The sequence below is a fragment of the Chiroxiphia lanceolata genome, chromosome 2 (genome assembly GCF_009829145.1).
Source record: "Chiroxiphia lanceolata isolate bChiLan1 chromosome 2, bChiLan1.pri, whole genome shotgun sequence".
NCBI classification, from domain to species: domain Eukaryota; kingdom Metazoa; phylum Chordata; class Aves; order Passeriformes; family Pipridae; genus Chiroxiphia; species Chiroxiphia lanceolata.
The window spans coordinates 117,335,226-117,357,389 of record NC_045638.1 but is presented as its reverse complement, the minus strand read 5'-3'; the positions used below and the strand labels follow the sequence as shown (position 1 = coordinate 117,357,389).

The 22,164-nt window shown below is 35.9% G+C and overlaps 1 protein-coding gene across 2 annotated transcripts in view; it reads right to left on the bottom strand.

Moving 5' to 3' along the window:
• Nucleotides 1-1,027: 1,027 nt before the first annotated feature.
• Nucleotides 1,028-22,164, bottom strand: part of GBE1 (1,4-alpha-glucan branching enzyme 1) — a 150,490-nt gene continuing 129,353 nt past the window's right edge. Inside the window, exons 13-17 of one of the 2 annotated variants that reach the window (XM_032680022.1) lie at nt 18,461-18,645; nt 17,222-17,352; nt 11,211-11,328; nt 9,433-9,489; nt 1,028-3,029 (exon numbers count right to left, since the gene is read on the bottom strand). In XM_032680022.1, the coding sequence (XP_032535913.1) occupies nt 2,973-3,029; nt 9,433-9,489; nt 11,211-11,328; nt 17,222-17,352; nt 18,461-18,645 (548 nt within the window). In that variant the 3' untranslated portion in view covers nt 1,028-2,972. The remainder of the gene's footprint in view (nt 3,030-9,432; nt 9,490-11,210; nt 11,329-17,221; nt 17,353-18,460; nt 18,646-22,164) is intronic. The other variant, XM_032680023.1, reaches the window with a different exon arrangement.

The following is a 22,164-nucleotide window of genomic DNA, read 5'->3' as shown; positions in this document are numbered from 1 at the left end:
AATTGTGGGAGGAGGAGAAAACAGCAGGGAAATCAAAACTTATTGCTCACAGAATACACCAGTCTAGTGGATGCCTTCGTGTTATCTCAATAACCACCTGGTTCAGAGAATAACTTGAATTATTAAGTACAAAGAACCATTCAGCACACACAATGCAAGATGGAAGGGAGGTCAGCCTGAATCTTTAGATAAACTGGCAGGTGGAGATGAGTTTGAGCTCTCATTGACTGTGAGAGAGACCGTGGAGCAACAACTTCTGGGGACAGAGCTACCAAGTATTACCAGTGCTCTTACAGGTGACAGGGAAGTATATATTTCTAGATGTTGAAATATAAATCCTTACCAGTCCTTTCAACCAAGAGAGGTTAACTTTAAAGAGGATTCTTTCATTACATTTAAATATCCGTGGAGAGTTTTGTACCCTGGGATATATCACCATGGGCCACTTGATTTACTTCTGTGACACAGTCAAAGAGGACTGATCTGAGGTGCACCCAAGCAGAAAAAGCTCTGGAGCTCATGAGCTTCTCAGAAGGAATCTGAAGTTTCAACCAGTCACGGCGACAGGCAGCTACAAACCTCAGTGCATGATGGCAAGGGAGGACCTTGGTTGCAATCTGAGTGTCACCAGATACAAGGTGAAAGCTGAATTTTTCTTCATAATCCATCAAAATTCAAAGAGCGGGAGCAAGAAATTGGCTTTCCGTGGGTATCACGAGGAAAAATTTTCCAGTCTTGCAAGACAGGCAGGAGTACACTCACCACTGAAATGTAGAGGTGGATTCCAAAAAAGCCCTAATTATTATATTTCTTCTATTTACATGTTCAGCTTACACATTTTGTAGTTTGCTTTTATTAATCAATCACTATATCAAAGAAAATGAGCACAGGACAAATATTCTACCAGTTTCAGAGTATTTATGACCAAGATAGGTTCCTGATTTCATGACAGAGTAAAATCTAATCTGTCTTCCAGTGTTAAGACTACTGTACAATTGTTTTACAATACAAGCAATGAAACCATATATGAATTTATTTTCTCCTCCTCAGAGTTTATTTTGCATGTAATTTTACAGTTTATACTTCACATCATACATTTATTCCTTCTCTTGAAAAAAAGGTTTGACACAGACACTTGCCTTGCGTTACATTTTGAAACCTGGAACTGGTGCCAGTAAAAAAACAAACCACCCTATAAAACATATTAGATCAATACAGTGTAAATATGACATGTATTAGAAGTTGCTCGTTATTTCACTACAAGGAAAACAATCTGGGGAAAAAAAAACAAAGATAATCAGTTCCAGTTGCTAAAACAGTTCTGTATATTTTATTTAAAGTCATAGCGTAACAGGAATGCTTTTATTAGCTCACAACCAAACAATGATCAAACTGGTGTAGAGGAAAATGAAGCATGATCCTATAGTACTCAACTGCAATATAAGATTCTCTGTCACACAGAACATATCAGACTGGGGATGTTCACAAAGTCCTTTCAGCGTGAACTCTGCAAAAGACTGTTTTCCATCATGCTGCATTATTCCATCCCTTATTTTGCTTAAGAAGTAAGCCACAAGTAAGCATTCCAAGAACTGTGAGTAGATTTTCAGTGTTGGCACAACTATTCAGTAATTTACACAATGGTTCACAAAGGAAACTGGGTAAAATTATGACTTGGAAATGGTCACGGACATCTTCCTCTTTGGCTATTTTAAAAGTTAGAAAATTCAGATTTGTACAAAAGACATTCATTTCAGAACCAATTCAAATTTTTAAATTAATGGAACAAAATAAAGCATGTCTCGTTAATTTGGTATTAATTTTCCAGAATACTCTGCAACATTTTCAAATATACAAAATCTTACTCTTTACAAAAAAGTTGTAGCTCATGAAGGAACTCACTTGAATTATCTTAGCAGCACTCCAATAATTAACTATCTTAATTTTAATCAAAAAAACACCTTAATTTGATCACTGTATTTTGAGACTGCTTCTTCATGAGAAGCAATGTTTCAAAAGTTATAAAAGTGCAAGAACATCATCATGTTCCAAGCTGAAAGGCAGCTTCTGGAAGTAGTGAAATCAGTGTTGCAAGGTCCTGATGTCAGTGAAATAAATCCAGTGGGAAGAACTACACTTTAAATACATCTTCCAGTGTGGTATCATTGCAGCAAGAACAAAACACACTTCTCACTGAACATTTAAGTGATCTAAATAAAACAGTTGTGTAAGTTTTGTCCAGCTGTAGCAAGTGAGATGGACAAACTAAGTGATCTGGGTGGGAGCAAATAAGCAACACACACAAGAGCATCAGCCAGGTTGCCAGTCGATCGGCCGGCTCATTTTGCTGTTCAGCATATTTGTGCATTTTTAATTACATAAAAAATGGCAAAGTACGATACTCTCAGAGGACCTTCTCATCCATTTGGATAAACATTTCTAATTCCATGCTGGACTTCATTGAAGAAGAGGAGCCTCAAATTAGGTCCCACAAACCATTAAGGCTGCCTTTTAGCCAAAAACTTCTGTTTTATTTAAGCAAACTACTTACTTTTAGTAAGAAGCATTCATATATAATGAACATTTGAATTCACTATCAAAATGAGGATCACAAGAAATTACAAACTTTGGAGCAGGATCACTCTTATTATTCCTGATAAAATTCTGTAAACAACAGTTTAATTGAGAATACCTGCTGCTCTGCAACACCTTAAGTGTAATTTTGTACTACTAGAACTACAAACCCAACATTTTCCTTTCTGCCTCTTTGTAGAGTTTCCTCAAAAGAGGATCTAGCAAGTCAAGAGCTCTGCAATTATATGTGAATATTAATCTTACATTTTAAACACCTAATATTACTATACTCAGTTTCAGAAAGCCTCCTTAGAGCAAGTTTTGTTATACTTAGTACTAGCACAGTGTTTCAGCACTTCTTCTATGACTTGCTTCTTCAGTGGTAGTTACAGAGAACTTCATTTTGGGATATCCATATTCTGAAGCACAAGAGCCACTCTGCTTGGAATGTACACCTAGTGAAAATATGACAAGAACAAGAATAGCTGAAAAAAGCATAAACCTTTACAGGAGACAACTTCGAGATAACAGTTTGTTTAAAAAAAATTAACTGCTCAAAATCTGTCATTTGTGCAGTCATCACATTTTTAAAGAATGACTGCTTAGTCCCCAACATTTGAATTACACAAGATAATCTAAAAATTTAAAAGACAGCTTGATTGCAACCTCTTTTCTATTTTTTTTTATGCGTTTATTTTACCTTGATCTATTTTAGGTGGCTACCGGTAGAGGGCCTCATTGACTCACAATGACCAGTTTCAAAAACCTGAGGACATGTAGGTCAATAGACCGTACAATGACAAATGACAAAGTTTCACAACACCCTTCTGCTGTGAATTAAAGTTGCCCCGAGGTCTGTGATGTCATTTCATACAGGTAAATACCAGCAACATGACACAGCAGCATATTCATATTCTTCTCACTCTTGGCACCTATGGAATGCCAGTGTCCAAGCAATAAAACTCACTTTCAAGACCGGACAGAATCAAAATTAACCATTTAAATAATTGCATTTCCTTGCTCTTTTTCCTGGATACCACGAAAAAACCCCCAAACATATATAATCAAAAAACTCCTCGTAGATCACACAGAAGAACTTGTGGCAATATATTTTACATGACATTCCTTCCAAGCAGAGTAGAGTCACAATCTGCAAACAAGACCGATATGTACTATCTCCCAATTACCTCGATATATGGTACTCCATCAATTGTCAAGTCTATGAATGTGTTCTCTGAATAAGTCAATAAAAATGCAATTATAAAAGGTAACACAAGATTGAAGATTATTGGCTTCATTCTGACAACGTCCTCTTTCAGGCTACCCTTCATCCCTGTGGAATGCCTAATATTCTGCAATTCCAGCTATGTTATCTGCTAACTAGAGCCTGATGGCATGAAAGGCTTTCATTGTTTTCAAAACAGAATAAAGCAATGAAACAAAAAGCTTTAGGAAAAGGAGAAAAAGGAAAAGAACAGCTGATCTTCATTGAACCAGACAGAGCTATGTCCAACACTCCTTGAAAGGCAGTGAACATAATGATTTCCCCTTAAGGTTTCAGTGATAAATAGCTTCTATAAATCCGTGCAGGAGAGGAAATACTTAATGAAGTCAACTAACCTCAAAACATATAGATAAAGGAGAGATTTTGAAATTGTGTATTGAGAAATTCAGCGCTCTGGGTTTGGATAATGAAGTGAGAAGGGAGAAGGAACAAACAGAAATAAGTTTTCTAACAAAGAATTTGCAAAATGTTACTTCAGTTAAGGGAATAAAAATTAACATTAATACAGGACACAGCAATTCTCAATTATATTCTGGTCAATAATATGTCAGATCTTTGGAGGAGTAAATTAGCCCAACTCCTTTAAAGTCAATTTACATCAGCTGAGAGGGAATCTGAGAGCACTGTGGAAGCATCCCACTCCAACCACTTCACTGCCAGTCAGAATTTTTAAACTGGCTTAAGCACAATTCCAGAAGTTGTGCAGATAATTTATTTAGACTAACGACAGATGTTTTCCATTTGCCATGAAGATATGTATCTGCCAGCTTATTACTTTAATCACCTGTTTCCTTCTTACCTAGGCAAATTCAACATGCATTTTAGTGTCTTTTTTTGTCTTGGTGGTCTCCTTGCTAAATCATAGAATAGCTACATATGGCACTATCTCCTAATCTAAATTTATTTCATTGATCAGTGCAACCACCTCCAGGGCTGTTTACTACAAAAAGCAACAATTAAGGCATGAACAATGAATAAATATTAATTATTGATTAATAATCACAAATAAGACGATTAAGCATTCATTACACTGGTGCAAAATTTTTTAGAAAGGAAAAATACTACACAAGTATTTGGTAATTCCTGTTACGAATATATAGGTAGTATTTCTCCTTCCCAGCCCACTGGTATTTCTAGAAATACAACAGTGAATGCACTTCTGGGCTTTATTATTTATTTGAACAGACAGAACTCAGAACATTTGTGTAATTGACTGAGGGAGATATACGTCTATCTATAAATAGATTAGTAAAAGTATATAGAGGTGTCCTGATTAAAATCGTTATAAGAAATCTCAGTATTCATCAGCAAGAGACATTATGAGAGATGTGCAATTTTTGACTTTTCCCACACCCTGGGAAGAAGGTCTCAGAAGTTTATTTTGTTGCTGAATTATATACTTTCAATTACCTGCTTCAGTTCTATTGATTTCTGCTCTTCTAACCCGCTTCTTCTGATCACAAAGTTTTTCTCATTCATGTCTCCCTGCACCATTTCACAAGGCTTACTTGACAAAAACGGACAGAAGTGAAAGCCCAAAGAACAGAGTACTAAAGAGAATGTAATCTCAGCTAACTCATGTCTTGACTATCATTCAATCAAACCACCCTCACAATCTCTCTTCTGTTTCAAGCTTTCTGTTCATCCTGAAAATCCTTCTCAGTGCTTTCCTCCCCTTCAGGCTCACCCACGTTGGAAAGGGCCTCAGGAGGCCCAGATTCCTTGAGCTCTGAAGTCAAATCAGGTTATTCAGGGCTTGAGATATCTCAGTGAGTCATCCCTCTACATTCTGTACCAATTGCTTAATTATTACCTCAAGTCCTCTAAGGTATCACACAAAATCTGCTATTTTAGGAAGCCATGAAGACATCTAAAAACACACATATGAAGACTCATAAGGCCTTTTCTGATAGGGGACTAGAATATGGAGACTGGAAAACATCAGGCCTGTTTGGGAGAGTTATGATGACTCAGCTTTAAAGTTTTTGACAAAGTTAACATTTAGTCATCAAATAATATTGAAATATTCTTTTTTCCTCAATGGAATATTTGACAGGAATGAAGTAGAGTAACTGTGGTTGACTTCACCAGCAGATGTGCTACCAGAGAGGATGATGGAGGATAGGAATCTTGTTTATAAGTCAAACACAAAACAGTTTTTTGTTATCCCCTTTGACCCTTTTTATACTGCATGTCCATTTAAACTATGAGGAAGTTACACTGTCTGGAACTAAGCAAACTCCATAAAGATGAAGGCTTCTGGCACTAAAATAGCATAGGCACATACAGAGGCAAAATAAAAAAAAAACCAAAACAAAAAGAGGTTTATTATAATCAACCTCTTTTCCACCAACATACATACGGAGTTCTATCAAGATCATAGTCTATTCAGGATGGCTAATTCAAAAACAGGGAAAAAAACCTGGTACTACTACTGGCCAGAAATATAAGATGCTTTTCAGCCAAATGATTACTCATACCTTTTTGCCCTGTGAATATCCAGATAATTTCAAGGAAAAAAAGCAATTAGAAAAGCTAAGGAGAATACAGGAACACCATGTGTAGGGAGCACTTGTGAACAGCAACGACTATAAGCAGAAACCTCACCTTACATATTTTAGGAGAGGACTAAAAGACACAGCAATGTCCAAATCTATCTAAAACCCTACAAGCAAGAGGTTCTGCAAACGACAACTGCAAGTTTCAGATCTGTCAGACTAATTCAGGACCAGCTGCAAGCACAACTGAAATTGGCTGGAACTCCAATGAACTCCTCTTCATCCTACTTTGAGGACTGGAAAACACCAAGCCCTAAAAATAATTTCAAGGTCATTTTGTAACAGATGGGAGAATTACTAGAACTCAGAGCTAGATCAGGCACCGCAGAAAAATATTTGATAGCACATATTGCAGCTGGTAGATGCAGAAGGCAATGTCACAAGAGTCTGTGCCAACAGTATTCCAAACTTTTAATTAAAATGAGGGCTTTAGATAATCTCATGTCTCTGTATCACTACTAATTGTCAGACACTGACACTATTCTGAGAATATAATTAACCATCAATGAATAAAATAGATGATAGCTTTTGCTTTTTGACTATAATTTACTATACAAAACCTCAGACATTTTGGTTATCATTTTGCTAGATATTGCACATGACAAAGGAGGTATGCTTAAAATAAGGTGAAGTTCTGCCTTTCAATTTGTTTTTTCAATTTTACAGCTGTACAGAATGAATATGCAGAAAATAATTTCTTAGACTGTCTTGCTTCATTTATGTAAAAGAAGACCATATACTGCACAGGCTATATCTCAGAATTTCTCCTCTATTATCTTCTGCACTCTTTTTCCAGTTTATGAAAGGGTACTTTAAAAAAGACAATGAAAACCCCTGACAAACAAGTAGACTGGAAAATAAGATAGGATGAACCAAAATTACCAACAGAGTAACTTTGGAATCATTGCATTTGCTGGTGGTTTTAAGAAGCCAAATGATCGATGAAGATGAGCAAGTGAATCTATAAGTCTTAATCATCAAGAAGTAAAAATAACAAAAGACCTTTCTGGTAATAAAGTCTTACTGATTCCCTCAGAACAGTTAAGTTTCTAACTACAAACATTCTTTCATTTAATCTGTATATCTGTGCATGTCAGGGGAGAAAACAGTTAAAGATTACATCAGTCCCTTAAAATTCAATACATAAATCCTTATCGTGAAAGTTATTCAAATGAGTTTTCAAAGCTAAGGTCACTAAAAGCTTTTAGATCATTTCACTCTATGTGAGTACTTTAATCTGTCAATAGACTCAAGGAAGCAGGAAGTTGCACTTTGACCTTGAATAGTATACATTAAAGTCAAGGTTAAAAACCCAACCCTGTAATAAAGATATTCTTAAAATAAACTATATAATTTCAGTTTCATTTGATGTGATAAGATTATATCAGTGAATTCCAAAAATAATCAGAAAAAAGACAGCACTGGAGACAAGAGAAAAAGAATACTTTGACATCTATTTGTTTTTTAACTAATTGAAATGAATGACAGAAAAAGTAAACCTAAAAGTTGAACAACTATATTTCTTGATAAACCATATACTACTTTTCCAATGACACAACATACTCTGTAATATTCCATTTAATCTGCTTATTACTCAAGTCTGTTGGTCCATGAAGTACAAACCCCACCATTTTCACATAAATCCTAACTTCTGGTGTGTTACAAAAAAAACTTACTAGGACACACATTGATATCTAGTTCTTTTTTACAGCAAAATTCAGTCAAGCTGGATACTTTAGAAAAGACCAACAAAATATTTTGAATGACATGTGTTATAAAAAATTATTACTTTTCTTCTTCCTGCCCCAAATCTAAGTTTCACATCCAACTATAAAACCGAAGTAACTAAACAAATTACTTCATCCCTAAAGGGGCACTAGGATCTGACTGGAGTTGAAATGTGTGTGCAGCACTCAATTTACATCTTACAAAGAGATGATAAAACAGAAGCTTTGAAAAAAGCACACATCTTTTCTAAAACATACCCCAAAAAGCTATTATGAGAATAACACAGTGGAGATGTAAACAGAAATAAAGCTGTGCTAAAAAGAATCTATCCTTACAGTGACAAAATGGTTCACAGCTCATTAGAAAGTTTGATAATGTGGAAAGTTATGCACATTTCATACATTTGTTAATAACCAAGAACAGAACAAGCAGTGAAATGGAAAAAAAAATTATAATAATTATTTACATAAGTCATATAACAAAGAACTTTTTGTGCATTTTTCTATGCAGATTTCAAGGCTTGTCTGATGACTTTGAAATCTGGCCCTTTAGAGCTTCACTAAACAAGCCTGAAAATTGTACAGAGAAAGGCCTAGCAGTGCTTACAAAGCTTCCTCTTCATCCAGGGTTCTTTGCACCAAGAATTTCATCTCTCTCTTTTCTGATTTTGCTATGTCACCTTGAATATTTCTTTTATTAGGTGATGTTTCCAGAATGAATCCTGTCACATTTAATCTTCTATTTTCGTAATACATTTGTGTGCTATTTAAGCTTGACTTGAGAAGCAGAATTATTGCATGTGATTTCATTTTGTCACAACCCTCTGGGCATGTTTTGCTGACAATGTTTACTTACACACCTTAAGGGAGGTGTATCTGTCATTAAAAAATTACTTCTTTGAAGTTTGTGGTAGCGGAAGAACTAAAATTTTTGAAGCAATAAACTAAAGTCCCATGTTTTGTGTAAGGGGAATAAAATAATTGTTAAACAGCAGGAAAAGAACTTCTATGAGTTTATTGGGGTGGCATCATATGCTTTTTGAAAAGAAATTGGAAGGGAAGACTTCTACTTGGATTTTAGAAACCAGGACAAATTACCCATGAACTTGAATGCAAATTCCTATTTAAAATAAAACATCGCTGTTTTACTGCAAAACAGCTGCTGGAGGCATTTACTGTAACCTTTGCCCTTTCTCAGTTGAATATCTATCCTGCTGAATTTAGTCAAGCTTTCCAGATTTTTCCAACTTGTTTACTTTTACTCTGTGTCCTTTTGTGAGCATTTTACCTTTAAGTAGTGCCATCCTCTGGGGGGGTCGCTGCAGGTGGTCTGTGAATTGAATTGCTGAAGGACACAAGAGAGAATTTACCTGACCCACACTGCTGGGTTTCTTTCTAACCTACAGGTGCCATTGCCATGCCACAGCTTATGCTGCAAAAGTGCATTTGCTGCTCTGTTTGTCACATGCCTTATCTTCCACATGCTCCTGGCAAACAGCATCTTCACATTTTTTCCCCTGTCTTCAACGACTTGCACTCACCATCTAATAGACTAAATGTGAAATGAACATTCCAAATTACAGTTAATTGGCTTGCAAAAGTTAAGTTAGTGGTAGAGAATTAAGATGCTCTCCAATCACCAAAGCAAGGTGTTTGAATTGGACATATGAAGCAAGAACTCTGGAGGCATTCATTTGCTACATAACCTTACCTTTCTTTGTCTGCAAATTAGCACAGATACTTACCCACACTTTGAGGGCACTGTCACATGCATACACTTTAAAAAAAAAAAAACCCACCCCAAAATATTCCCAAGATCCTTTAGCACAATGAAAGCACAAGAATTCTTTCATGTAACAAAACTATTTTAAATCAAGAAAATGAAAGAAATGCCAATATTCTGAATGCAGCGAAAGAAAGAGAGAGATTAAAAGTGACAATAATTCTCAGGAGTTTAGATCTTATGAGAAATGTTAAGAAGTGACACCAGAAATTCATGTCTCCATTCTGTCATGGAAGAGGAGTGGCTCTCACAAACCAGTGCAGGTACTCCATTTTTGTAGGCTAAGATTACAAGTGTAAGTTATTTATAGGTGTTTATATGCATCAATATACCTATGCATAGAGACACACACCCCTTCACCCATATACATGTTTTAGATATAAAAAATCTTCTCAGTGATAGAAGCATTTTCAGAATTTTTTCACTGATCTCTTGCTTTAATTCACAGCCTTTTTGCATCTTATTTTCTTGTGCATGTGAATATACAACATATGTGAAAACTTACAAGGAGTGGGACATACGTGCATATATGTATACACATATAAAGACTAGGAAAACAGACATTTTAAAATTGTTAATTGTGGTGATTGATTTCAAGAGTAGTTAAGAAAGGTAGAGTTCTATTAGTGATCATCTCAGCTGACAGAAATTGTATGCAAGGATGTGCTTCCCACTCTATCTCAAGTGATTTGTAGGAAAGCCTTTATCCATTATTCATATCACTTTAGGACTGGAAAGTCTTACAATTCTTGATGTGAACCAAGAAATCCTGTTCCATTTTGCAAGGTTTTTCTGTAAACTGAGGAGGAGAAATGCATGATTTGCTCAAACTTGTATTTGTGGAGTTAAGAACGTGACTTTAAGAAAGCCAAGCAAGATTCAGTTTCTACAGAGCTTTAAATCAAAAGCAAGCATGAAGATAGAGTTTCTTAGGTATGAAAATAAAGCAAATTATAATAATAAAAATGGCAACTCAAAAGCATATGAGAAGGCTTTCATGCATGTTGGCAAGGAGCACTGTGTGCCAGACACTAAAAGAGTGCACAGAAATTTAAAAGTAGCGTTGAAAAAGAAAAATCAGTTAACAGTATTAGTTATAATCAAACCATAACATTGTCATCTCTATTGTATTTACACAAAGGCTGATTTCAGAAAATAAATTAAAACTACAACCCCCCCAAAATACTAGAATAGACTTCATATTTGTGAAAAACAAACAAACAAAAAAGCCAAACTTACACAGATGAAAGTAGAATTAAAAAAAAAAAATAAATCTTGCTTACCATAATTGAATGAGGTCGAAAATTGTGAGCATATTCTTCAGAGAAATACTCTGTATTGTGGTCCAGCCTTTGATGCCCTCCATATTCTCCAGCATCAGAATCCAGAAGGATTTTATACTTAAAAAGAAATGTTAAGGAACTATGCCAAGTTACTTTAAATTGGGAAAGGAATCAAAGCAAAAAATCTAGAAGAACTGCAGTAACTAATATAACTAATATACTCAATATAAAGCACAAACAATAATAAAATTTAAGAAAAGAGTGGAAAACCGAAGAACATATAGAAGTTGTATCACATTTTGTCCTGAAAATTTAATTTTAGCATAGTAACTCACATTAAAGAAAGTACCTTCCAGTCTCTTCTGCAACCTGCCATGTAAGTTTATAGCATTACAGCAGTTATGCCCAGCATTTCAGGTGAAGAACCAGACAAAAAATGTTCCATTAAACAAAATGATGCATTTGAGTTGCATTTAAGAAGCAACATAATCGTGACCGTATCCAGCAACGTTTTATGGTCTGTCAGAATCTGATCAAGTGTTAATGAGAAAAACATAATTTTAAATAAGAAAACCCCATAATTCCTTTGAGAGTTTTCTGGAAAAGAGTTTGAATTCTTATAGCACAGAGGAACAAAAAGAAAATATATTTAATAGAAGACTTTTTAAGAGATAAACATTCTGACTGCAGTTGTTAAAATGGTGTGAATGAAGTGTAACAATGAGTTGAAATATCTGTACAGATACTTAAAAGGATTCAAACAGACTTAGCAAATAATAAAATATAAAGTTGAAAGAATAAAATCAGAAAGCGTAAGGGAATAAAAGGGAGACAAAGAGTCTCATATAAATAACTCATTCAGAAGTCAATTTCTTCTTATTTAGGGCAACAACAAATAGAATATTTTAATTTTATGATTATTTCGGTGCCTTTTAGTTTCTTGATTGGGCATAATTAAAGCATCCTTTTCCCTCCTGAAGTTACAACAGAAAGCAATCTCTACTCCCCACCACCCAAAAAAGAGAGGGAAATAACAGTGCTCCAAAATCCACAATCTGCTTCCTCAATTCTAAGCCATGGAAGAATCTTATTTTCCTACAGTTTGTATTTAATAGGATTAGGGATGAGGGAAAGAACAGTCCTTCAAAGTCAGTGGTTCTTAAACTGCTCTTGCCCTTCTGCGTTTGCTCAACCTGTTTGAAAATAGGTCTGCTCAAAAATGTGATATTAACAGAATTGTTTTTCAGTCTTTTTACACAACTCACTCTCAGCTGAGCTGGGAAATTTCCCAGCCACCAACCTTACTGACTGAAATCTCCAGTGACAAGGGAGACTGAAGCATGACATAACACAAAAGTAACTGCAAATTTACTCTGAGACACTTGAGTATAAAAGATTGCACAGGTTTTGCTGACAAAGGCAACAAAGAAAAATAGAGGCACAGGAGGGAAAACAGCAAAGCTGTCAATTAGCTACCAAATCACTAATGGTAACTAATCCCTTCCCCACAAGTATTTGCAGCACAATGAGAGAATGGTCCAAAACTGCTAAGTTAGTTTCTGATTTCTACGGAGCAGGTGCCCAAAGATCACCACATTCTCTGGCAAAATCTTCATGATTGTTACCATTTTTTTAAAGAAAAACAACACATAAGTTAGGAAAATTATACTTTGCCAACTTTAGTCCTCAATGGCTTTTTCAGATGCACTATATACATACCTTTCCCCTCCTTTATTTTATAAACACATTCAAATTACCATTCATTTCGTTGTACTGTCCAACACACAAAACCACAAGCTACAACTTCTAGTCACTCTGTGCAGTGTCCTTTCAGCATCAGCAATGTCTGCTATTATTCCTATATATATAAAATGATATTCTGTACATTTTATTAACATGGCAAGAGAATATCTCTGTCAAGCATTTCACTCCTTGCTTGTGATTGACACTGTACATTAAACTTAATAATTTATCAATGTTGCAGAAAGCCCTGACATGTTTAATGATTCCCTTAAAACTAGTTACAGCAAATGCCATTGTTATGGCTACAGTATTTTAAAAACAATTTATAAAGTTGTGCCTGGATTGCTAGAGAGCAACACTAAAGTTAATATCACTGGGTCTTCACACATGTATAGCATATTTCATGCATATACTGTTAACCAGGGGATCAAAAAAGAATTTTAAGATCTTCACAAATTAGGTATTTTGCTGGAAAAAGAATTAACTAGTTTGGTAAACATGCCCATTTGTATTCCAACTTAAAACCTCACAAAAAAGTAGCTTTTCACATTTCAGAATTTTACAAGCATCTGGTTTTCTGAAGACTACTTTCACTAAAACATTAAACAATAGTTGTGCATTTTAATTAAGCACATAATAAAAGTGTTTCCTTCTGCAGTGAGCTCTCTTGTTTTGGTGACAGACTGTTGGAAATACTAACCTGTACTCTCACTGGAAAAAAAAAAAAAGCCCGATTTGTGTTCAGTTTGGTGCTCCAACTAAATTTATTGCCCAATATTATCCATACTCTTGTATAGATAGAGCTGCAAATAAAAAAGCTGACACATTATCTACTACATTACTTATTGAATTACTATGCTTTTACAATATTTTGAAACAAATATTTTAATGTAATTTTATGCATGTTTAATAACGTATTTGCAAGGTAAATGCAAATCACAAAATAGGATAATTTGGATTTTGTTCCTCAATCCTTATATTTATAAAACAATCCAAGTGCTGTTTGAGGGGGTGATGGTCCAGATTCGTTTAAAGCTTTGCAGAAAAGGAGGTAAGAATTTCTACTGACCGGCTGTAAAATGATGTAACGTTTATTGACTGTTTATAGAGAAACTCCTCTTTTCTCTGCAGTCTGGTTTGGCTTACCCAAACATCTATCACAAATTAAATACATTCAAATAATATTAAATAGATTGGGTCCTCTGTGTTACATTCAATTGCCCTATTACAGAGATTATCCATCAACTTAGAAAGCCTGGACACAACTGAGCAGGACTCAGGAAGATATTAAAAAAAGATTACAGGTGATCTTGATTGTTACATGTCCATCCTTTCATAATCTGTTTTAAAAATCAGGATTAGGAACTGTTGTATATTGTACAATGACATGTGTTGCCTAAATAAGCATCCATATTTCTGTCTTTCTGGTGCTTTCCAGACATGCAACTAGAGCATGGCTGTGTATGTAAATATTTATTTTCTTTTCAATTCATATGTAAACCAGCCCTCATTTTCTCACTGCACTTCAATATACAAAAGATTACCTAATTAAGATTTCATCTTGCTACCATTGCTTGGCTAAAAGCAAAGGACATGGTTCTGGCAACAGAGATGGGATGAAGATAAAAGTACAGACCAAAAAAGATAAAAAACTGTGCTGAAACATTTAATACAGAAGCTAAAAGGACAAAATGTATGCATTAAGACACATTAAGGAAAGTAAGAACTTGGTCATTAAATGCCCCATAAACACAGGGAAAATGAAGGAAAAGGCACTTTCAAGTAGGACTGTAAAGAGTCCAAAGGGGTTAGGCCATTTTGTTTTTAATAATTCTTAAATTTCACTGAAAAAAAACCCAGCATAAATTATTTTAAGACAAAGGGCACCTCTGTTTCTCCTCTCCACACTGCTAATTTTGGAGAAGACTAATTGACAGAAAGCATTTGAGAGTATTTGGCTGAATTTTGTAGTGAAATTAAACATCTTGTCCTGATGAAATTCAGCTCAGAACATTTAGAAGACAGAGGAAGTTATTTAGCACTCAACTCATGAACATGTACTGAGGAGAAAGGGGGTACTGTAGTTTTTTTCTTCAACAAACTATGGATGTCTTTTGCTTAAAACAAATGCAAATTTAGAGAGATGTAAATCCATATTGGTTGGTAATCAAACATGAAATGCAGGTTTATTTTTGTGCCAAGATAACAAACCTTGCTTAAAAAGGGGGGAGATATATACATATAGACATCCAGCAGAGCACAAAAATTATTCAACAAAAACCAGTGTGGGAATCTTAAGGAAGGAAAAGGAGTAATTTCTGAAGACTTTAAGCCTCTTTCCTGTTCTTTCTCCATCCTTTCAGCCACGTTCCTTTTGAACAGAGGAAAGAAAGTATCCGTATTGAATTTTTACTGCAGACTGGTCTTGGAACCCAACCACTACCCCACAGAAAGGCCCTAGTCAGTATTAAAAACATAAAACTGGAAACTTATGAATGGTTTTCCTTTTAACATTCAAAGTTTTATCTACAATCAGAGAACTAGAGACAGCTGACCTAGATGTTGATTAGTCATCTACCTCTAAACTGAAGCAAATTAGGTTGAAATAATTTGTTAGTTCAAGCTGCCTGTTTCTCATGAAAAGGCTTCTGAAAGAGCATAATTTATGAAGGAAAATTCCAGCACAAGCACAGAAACGTTTTCCTTTTGCCTTCACATAACGACACAGAAACTGGGCAACAGAAGATGCCACTCTAATATTAGTTACACTGACTCACAGTGCTGGAAACCTGTGTCTTTTCCCATGCAGATCAAAGATTCATTCCCACATTAGTATGCTGTATTTCTTATCCACACCTATTAACCTTAGGTATCAACTACCTTGATAGAATTTAGCATTTGACTGATCCTAAATTAAGAGGTTTTTTTGTCTCAACGTGCCAGATACCCCCTGAATTCTAACAGGCAGGGACAGTTACACAACTGCACTTCAAAGCAGCCTGTGAAGCAGCATCTTTGCCTTCAGCAACTGCACGCCAGTGACTCATTTAAGTGACCTTACGTGCTCATTAGGAGCTCTAGGTGCATGTTGTAAATGTCAGAGAGCCTGAATTAATGTGTGGTGGTTTTTTTTCCTTTTTGCTGCATTTTGATGACAGTGTTTGTGGTACCCCCAAGTCTCGCCTGGCTATTTGCTTATGGACAACTCTGACTTCAAATTATGGAATCATAGAATACGCTGAGTTGGAAGAGACCCACAAGGATCCAAGTCCAACTTCTGGCCTGGCATAGGACATCCCAAGAATCACACTGTGTGCCTGAAAGTATTGTCCAAATGCTTCAACTCTGCCAGGCTTGGTGCTGTGACCACTTCCCCGGGGAGTCTGTTCCAGTGTCCAGCTTTTTCCTAACCTTTTCCTAATATCTAACCAAGCCTCTCCTTACACACCTTCACAGTATTCCCCCGGGTCCTGTCACTGGTCATTAGAGAGGAAAGATCACTGCCTGAATGTTCTTAAGCACCCTAAATTCAGGGCACTCTGGAGTTCATTCTCTCTAAGATTAAAATGCTTTGGTATGTTACACTATGCAAAAATGGCAATGTGTAAAAAAAGTCACCACTCTTCCCCATGACTTTTTTTCTTGCTTTACCAGTATATGACAGGAGCTGGACTCGATGATCCTTGTGGGTCTCTTCCAACTCGGCATATTCTGTAATTCTGTGAAATAAAATTCTTCCAGCAAGTCGGTATTAGTTTTCTGAATCTCCCTCAATGCTAAGAATTTGGACACAAATGCAAAAACAGCCAATTACTCAAGAGTAATCATTTACTACTTAGCTGATCTAAGAGCACATTTTCAGTCCACCCAGTCTTAAAACAGAAACTGTGCAACCTTCCTGATGAAGGTTTACACTGATGCATTTTCCTGTGTGACTGCGTGCACAGCATCACCTAACTGTGGTCACTCTCTGTACTTCATTTAAGTTTACTTGCTTTTTCATGCCTCAACACAGTTCCAAGAAGCAAGGAATCACAAGTCTTTAAACTGCAATTTTTTACTCATGCTATCTTCAAAATTAACTCTTATGAAAAAAAGATGAATTTCTAAATTACTTTTTTGCTGTAAACAATTAAAGCAAGATTATACTGACAACTAATTTCTTAACTTTTCACTACAGTTTGCATTCGCATTAGAAAACAGAAATAAAACCAGCTTTCAACTTCTAAAACTTTTCTGCACAAGTAAAATGGTAAAGAAAAGGATATTTTCCTGGAGTTTCAATACCCACTCTGTAGTCCACGTAACTTTGATATGGATGGAAGTTAAAAATAAAAACAAGCCCTGCTCTCTCAAACGCTATGACCTTATTGCCTTCATGCTTTTCACTCACATAGGCCTGGGAAAGAAAGGAAAAAAAAAATAAAACGACAAAACAAACAAAAAAAACCCTTTAAAATATTTAATTTCTAACAGAATTAACAAAACCAAGAAGTCTCCCACTCTTTCTATGTTTCATTTCAATAATGCACTTAAAGATTCAAGCAACAAAGATACGGATGTTAACGTGCAAACCAAAATTTTTTACCTATGCAATGTAGTACAAAGTTTTTGATTACTGAAGTGTAGTTGACAATTTTTATAAGGTAATAAAAAAATCAAAGAGGTAGATACCTGGCTGGCATAGAACACTTGATAAATTCTTGCTCAAAGGTTCATAACATGGTCTTTTTATCACACTTGCCTTCAGTAAAAAAATGGATTCCTTTTATCAAATGAAATCTTCAACCTACTTGTTATGGGGATCTGCATCCCACTTATTGTTATTAACTCAGAAAATGATAGTTTTTTGTTTGTTTTTTTTAGAAATCTCTGTCAGAAATAGCATTGCTAAGCCACATCAAACTGCTGCACATATCATCTTTGTTCTATTTGCTAAAGCCATTATTAAATAACTAGATATCAATTTTAAAAAAATTATCTAAAGTGGATTATGTCTAATATGAAATAATTAAACACTGAGAAATGATAATAATTGAGTTTCTTTCATAAAAGTTACAGTGGATACTTAAATAAAAAATGCAAATACAAAAAAGGCAGGTTGAAGAGTAGGAAACTATTACTAAAAGTTTTTTCTCAGAACCAGAGTAATTATTTTTATAAAGTATATTGTCAGAACAACTTACACTTTCCCAAAGCAACACTTGGATTGGATTATGGACAATTTCATTGTTTGCTTTATCCAATCCACAATTACTAAAGAATAATAGGAAAAATAATAGGAAAAGACCTTGCTATGAAGCTAAGAGGAGACTGTTTCAGATTTCTATTATCTGTGGAAGATATTTCAGTGCCACGTTTTGACAACTTGAAATATATGGTGAGGCCTTAAGCAACGCATAATAAAGTGCTGTTTAAAATTTCTGCATGCAAATTTGGTATTGCTGTTATTCTGAACATGTACCCAAATGGTGACTAGAACTTATCATTTAGTCTATACAGCTTACCTGGGGAGATGCAAGCCAGCCAAATCTTTCCTCCAATCTATTCATATCTCTATCAAAGGCATTTAGGAATTTATAGCGAAGAAGATTATCCTCAGTAAGATTAAACTGTCTCCTGGCATAGTGGTAGCTCTCATTATTCCCTATTCTGGGGAAGTCAAGCCATTCTGGATGTCCAAATTCGTTACCTGTGTTTAAAAATATTAAGGATCTGTGAAATTACACACTAAAAATACACTAAACCTGCAGAAGTAAAATATATTAATGTATAACTTTCTACAAGTTAGAAATTCCAAACAGTATGTTTCTTTATATAAACCAATAATTTTATTATTAATAAGTCTCTCAGAACTTCCACATTTGTTAGCAGATTTGTTTTAGCCAGAGCAAAATATCCATGGACTCCAGGGGAAGAAAAAAAGTAATGAATAAACTATGAATTCCATGTTATCATGCCATGCTTAAAAATTTCCCATTCCCATCCCTCAACAGCGGCAAGACAAATTCAATCATCTGGGATACAAGTTTTACAGTCACTATGAAACCTAAACCCATCACTTTAATAGTAAAAATCTGTTGGTTTAGAGTCCAGTTCTGGGCTCCTGAGTACAAGAAAGACATGGAGCTCCTGGAGCAGGTCCAGTGAAGGGCAACAGAGATGATTAAGGGACTGGAGCATCTCTCTCACGAGGAAAGGTCGAGGGAGCTGGGCCTGTTCAGCCTCAGGAAGAGATGACTGAGAAGGGACCTCATCAATGCCCATCAGCATCCAAAGGGAGAGTGGCAAGAGGATGGATCAGGCTCTGTTTGGTGGCACTAAGGAATAGAATGAGAGATAATAGCAAAAAAAATGATGCACAGGAAGTTTCATCTGAACATGAGGAAGAGCTTCTTGACTGTGCAAGTGACCACTCATTGGAACAGACTGCCCAGAGAGGGTGTGGAGCCTCCTTTCTGGAGACATTCAGGAATCATCTGGAGGCAAACCTGTGCAATGTGCTCTGGGATGACCCTGCTTGAGCAGGGAGGTTAGATCAGATGACCCACTGAGGTCCTTTCCAACCTGACCCATTCCGTGATTCTGTGAAATCAGAGCTGCCATTCACATAACCACAGAGAGAGAAACCTCTCATTTTATCCATTGAACTCCAAACAATCAAAGACCAGTTGCATGCACTTTGACCATCTTTTCAGGACTTTTTATCTTGGCAATGAATACTTTCATTATATTTTCCAGTGATATAAAAAGTAACTATTAAAAAAAAGATGACTTGAATCTCAGTTCCTGGCTTTCTAGAAAAATTCAAAAAGACATTCCAGCAGCCTAGGTAGCAGACAGTAAAGCACAATGCTTCACGATGATGCATTTAGTATTTGATACTGAAAACCAGTGACTTAAGGGGTGTGACAATTTGGGGAACCAACAGTATGTGTCAATTCAGCAACCTTACAAGGGCAGCTCCTTTTCCAAACATAACACACTGTCATGAGCACCAGAGACACATTTCAGGCTGTGATGAGGGATGTTTGAGTGCTGTGTCCCTCTGTGTGCCTATCAGTTAAGGTCCCTTTGCACATGTGTAAATGCCATTATATTTCAATTTGGCTTTTTACAGCACTATGCTTCATAAGTCTCATCCTGATTATCTTGCCCACACTACTGAGCAGACTTCACTTGAAGACAAAGGTTCATTCAGGCTTGGATTACACTCCTTTAAAAAAGAAGGAAAAAGATTGTCATTTAATCAAGAAAAAGATGAGCTTTTCTTACATAGAACCTCCAAAGCAAATCTCAGCTGTCAAAGCGAAGGATTCACAGCAAGACCTCATTTGGGACTCAGCATTTGAGTGATTTTCATGTATCCAAACTTTTCTTGGTCCTTATTAAATTTGAGATAAATTCAAATGGATTTGATGATCCTCACTCATGCTGTAACCCGCTGCCTAGCAGACTCTCAGTCATTTTGGGCGATTCATTTTCCACAGGATCAAAATACGTCGAGTACTTTGAAAGTTAAACCCTCATTTCAAAACCTATGAACAGTTGGTTCACGAAAACCATTTTGGAGATTACACAACACCTCCTCACCATAAAACAGAGACAATAACATGTAAGGAAACATGTAAGGAAAAACATTTCTACAAGCTGTTCCTCAAGTTTTATCAATGAACTGGAGGTTTGTGGACCGACAAAGGGCAGAGATGCCGGGGGAAGGCAAGTGGTTCCTGGATGGATACCCTGCATGTGCAGCCCCAATGCTTCTGCTGTCTCAGCCAGCCTGCACTGCCTAGAAGGCCTGGAGCAGTGACAACTATGGACTTATACTTCTGAAGTGATTTTTGTGTAATTCCATGCTTCATAGGAACAAAGAAATGACCAGAGAACAAAAGAGAAAAGCCTCATATATATATATTTAGGAAAATCCTTCAGAGTGGTATCCGCTTTGTAAACGAGCTGACAAGTTGTAAATTAAATTTCCCATTCAAAAGCTAAACCACTAAATTTCATATTCAGCTCAAAACTGGAGACAAATATAAAAGAATCAGAACCACAGCAGGGCTTTCAAAATGACCTTGGAATAATGGTGGACTGAGCTCTTAAACTGTGCTAACAATATGGTTTGGAAAATGAGGAAAGATATTGCTACAAAACAGACACTGTATCTAACCAAATCCAATATTCTCTGAAGAGCTGGGCAAGGTATTACCTTCTTTTGTGATCTGCACACTATTGAAAAGATAGACTACATGAGACAGCTCAGGTAAAGACAGGAAAAAACATCAGAAAGTCAGAGCTGATACATATCTTGAAAAAACAGCCAAGGAAAGCATACCTATTTGTTCACAAAAACAAAACAAAACAAAAATGGGAGAAATAAGCAACAGAAGATAACAAATAAATTAGACTAAACTAGCTCATCATTTCCATAGATTATTTCACTGTAAGTAGAGCATACTTCCTCCACTGGCTTTGCCCATTGCCCCACCACAGTAACTAGTGTTGTTCCAATACTGTGTTTTGTTGCCTTGTTTTTTTTTTTAAAAACAAAAACAATACAAGTGCAGAAAAATACAAAAAAAGCAGTCTCAATTTCCTAACTATTACTAAAGGCTATGAAGAAAAAAAGGGAGTTTAGCACAGGGCACCAACTTGACAGAAGACTAAAATACTTGCTGTGGTCAGAAAAGCGTGTTGAGGGTCTAAACACAGCACACACTTTGACACTGTTTCTATGGGCAACTTCTGCACCATATACTCATGAGACTTTTGCATAAGCTGCTTGATTTTAAGAGGGTCGTTTGATTTCTCTTTATAGAAAGAAAAACAGAAGTCCAGAAATTATAAGTGAATGAAATCAAGTAGGCTATCTTGGTTATGTTTTTAACTGTGGTATAGGGAAAAGGAACTAACATGTAGGATGTAGCAGGCCTATCAATAAACTCCCAAGATGATTCTGCACTTGAGATGCATTAAGGCTATGCATCCTTTAAAAAAACCCCACATCTGATGCCTCTTTTTTTTTGTTTGTTATTTTTTTCCTAGTTTAAGTTTATAACAAATTCCAGGAGGGACGAGGGAAGGGAAGGCACAGGTAAGAGACCAGGACTTACTTCTGGAGGTAACTAATGGTGGTACCTTCGAAACATGCTCTGTGTCCTTCCCCACATTCCACTTCCATTCTTGTGAAAGTCTCTAAGCACAGAAG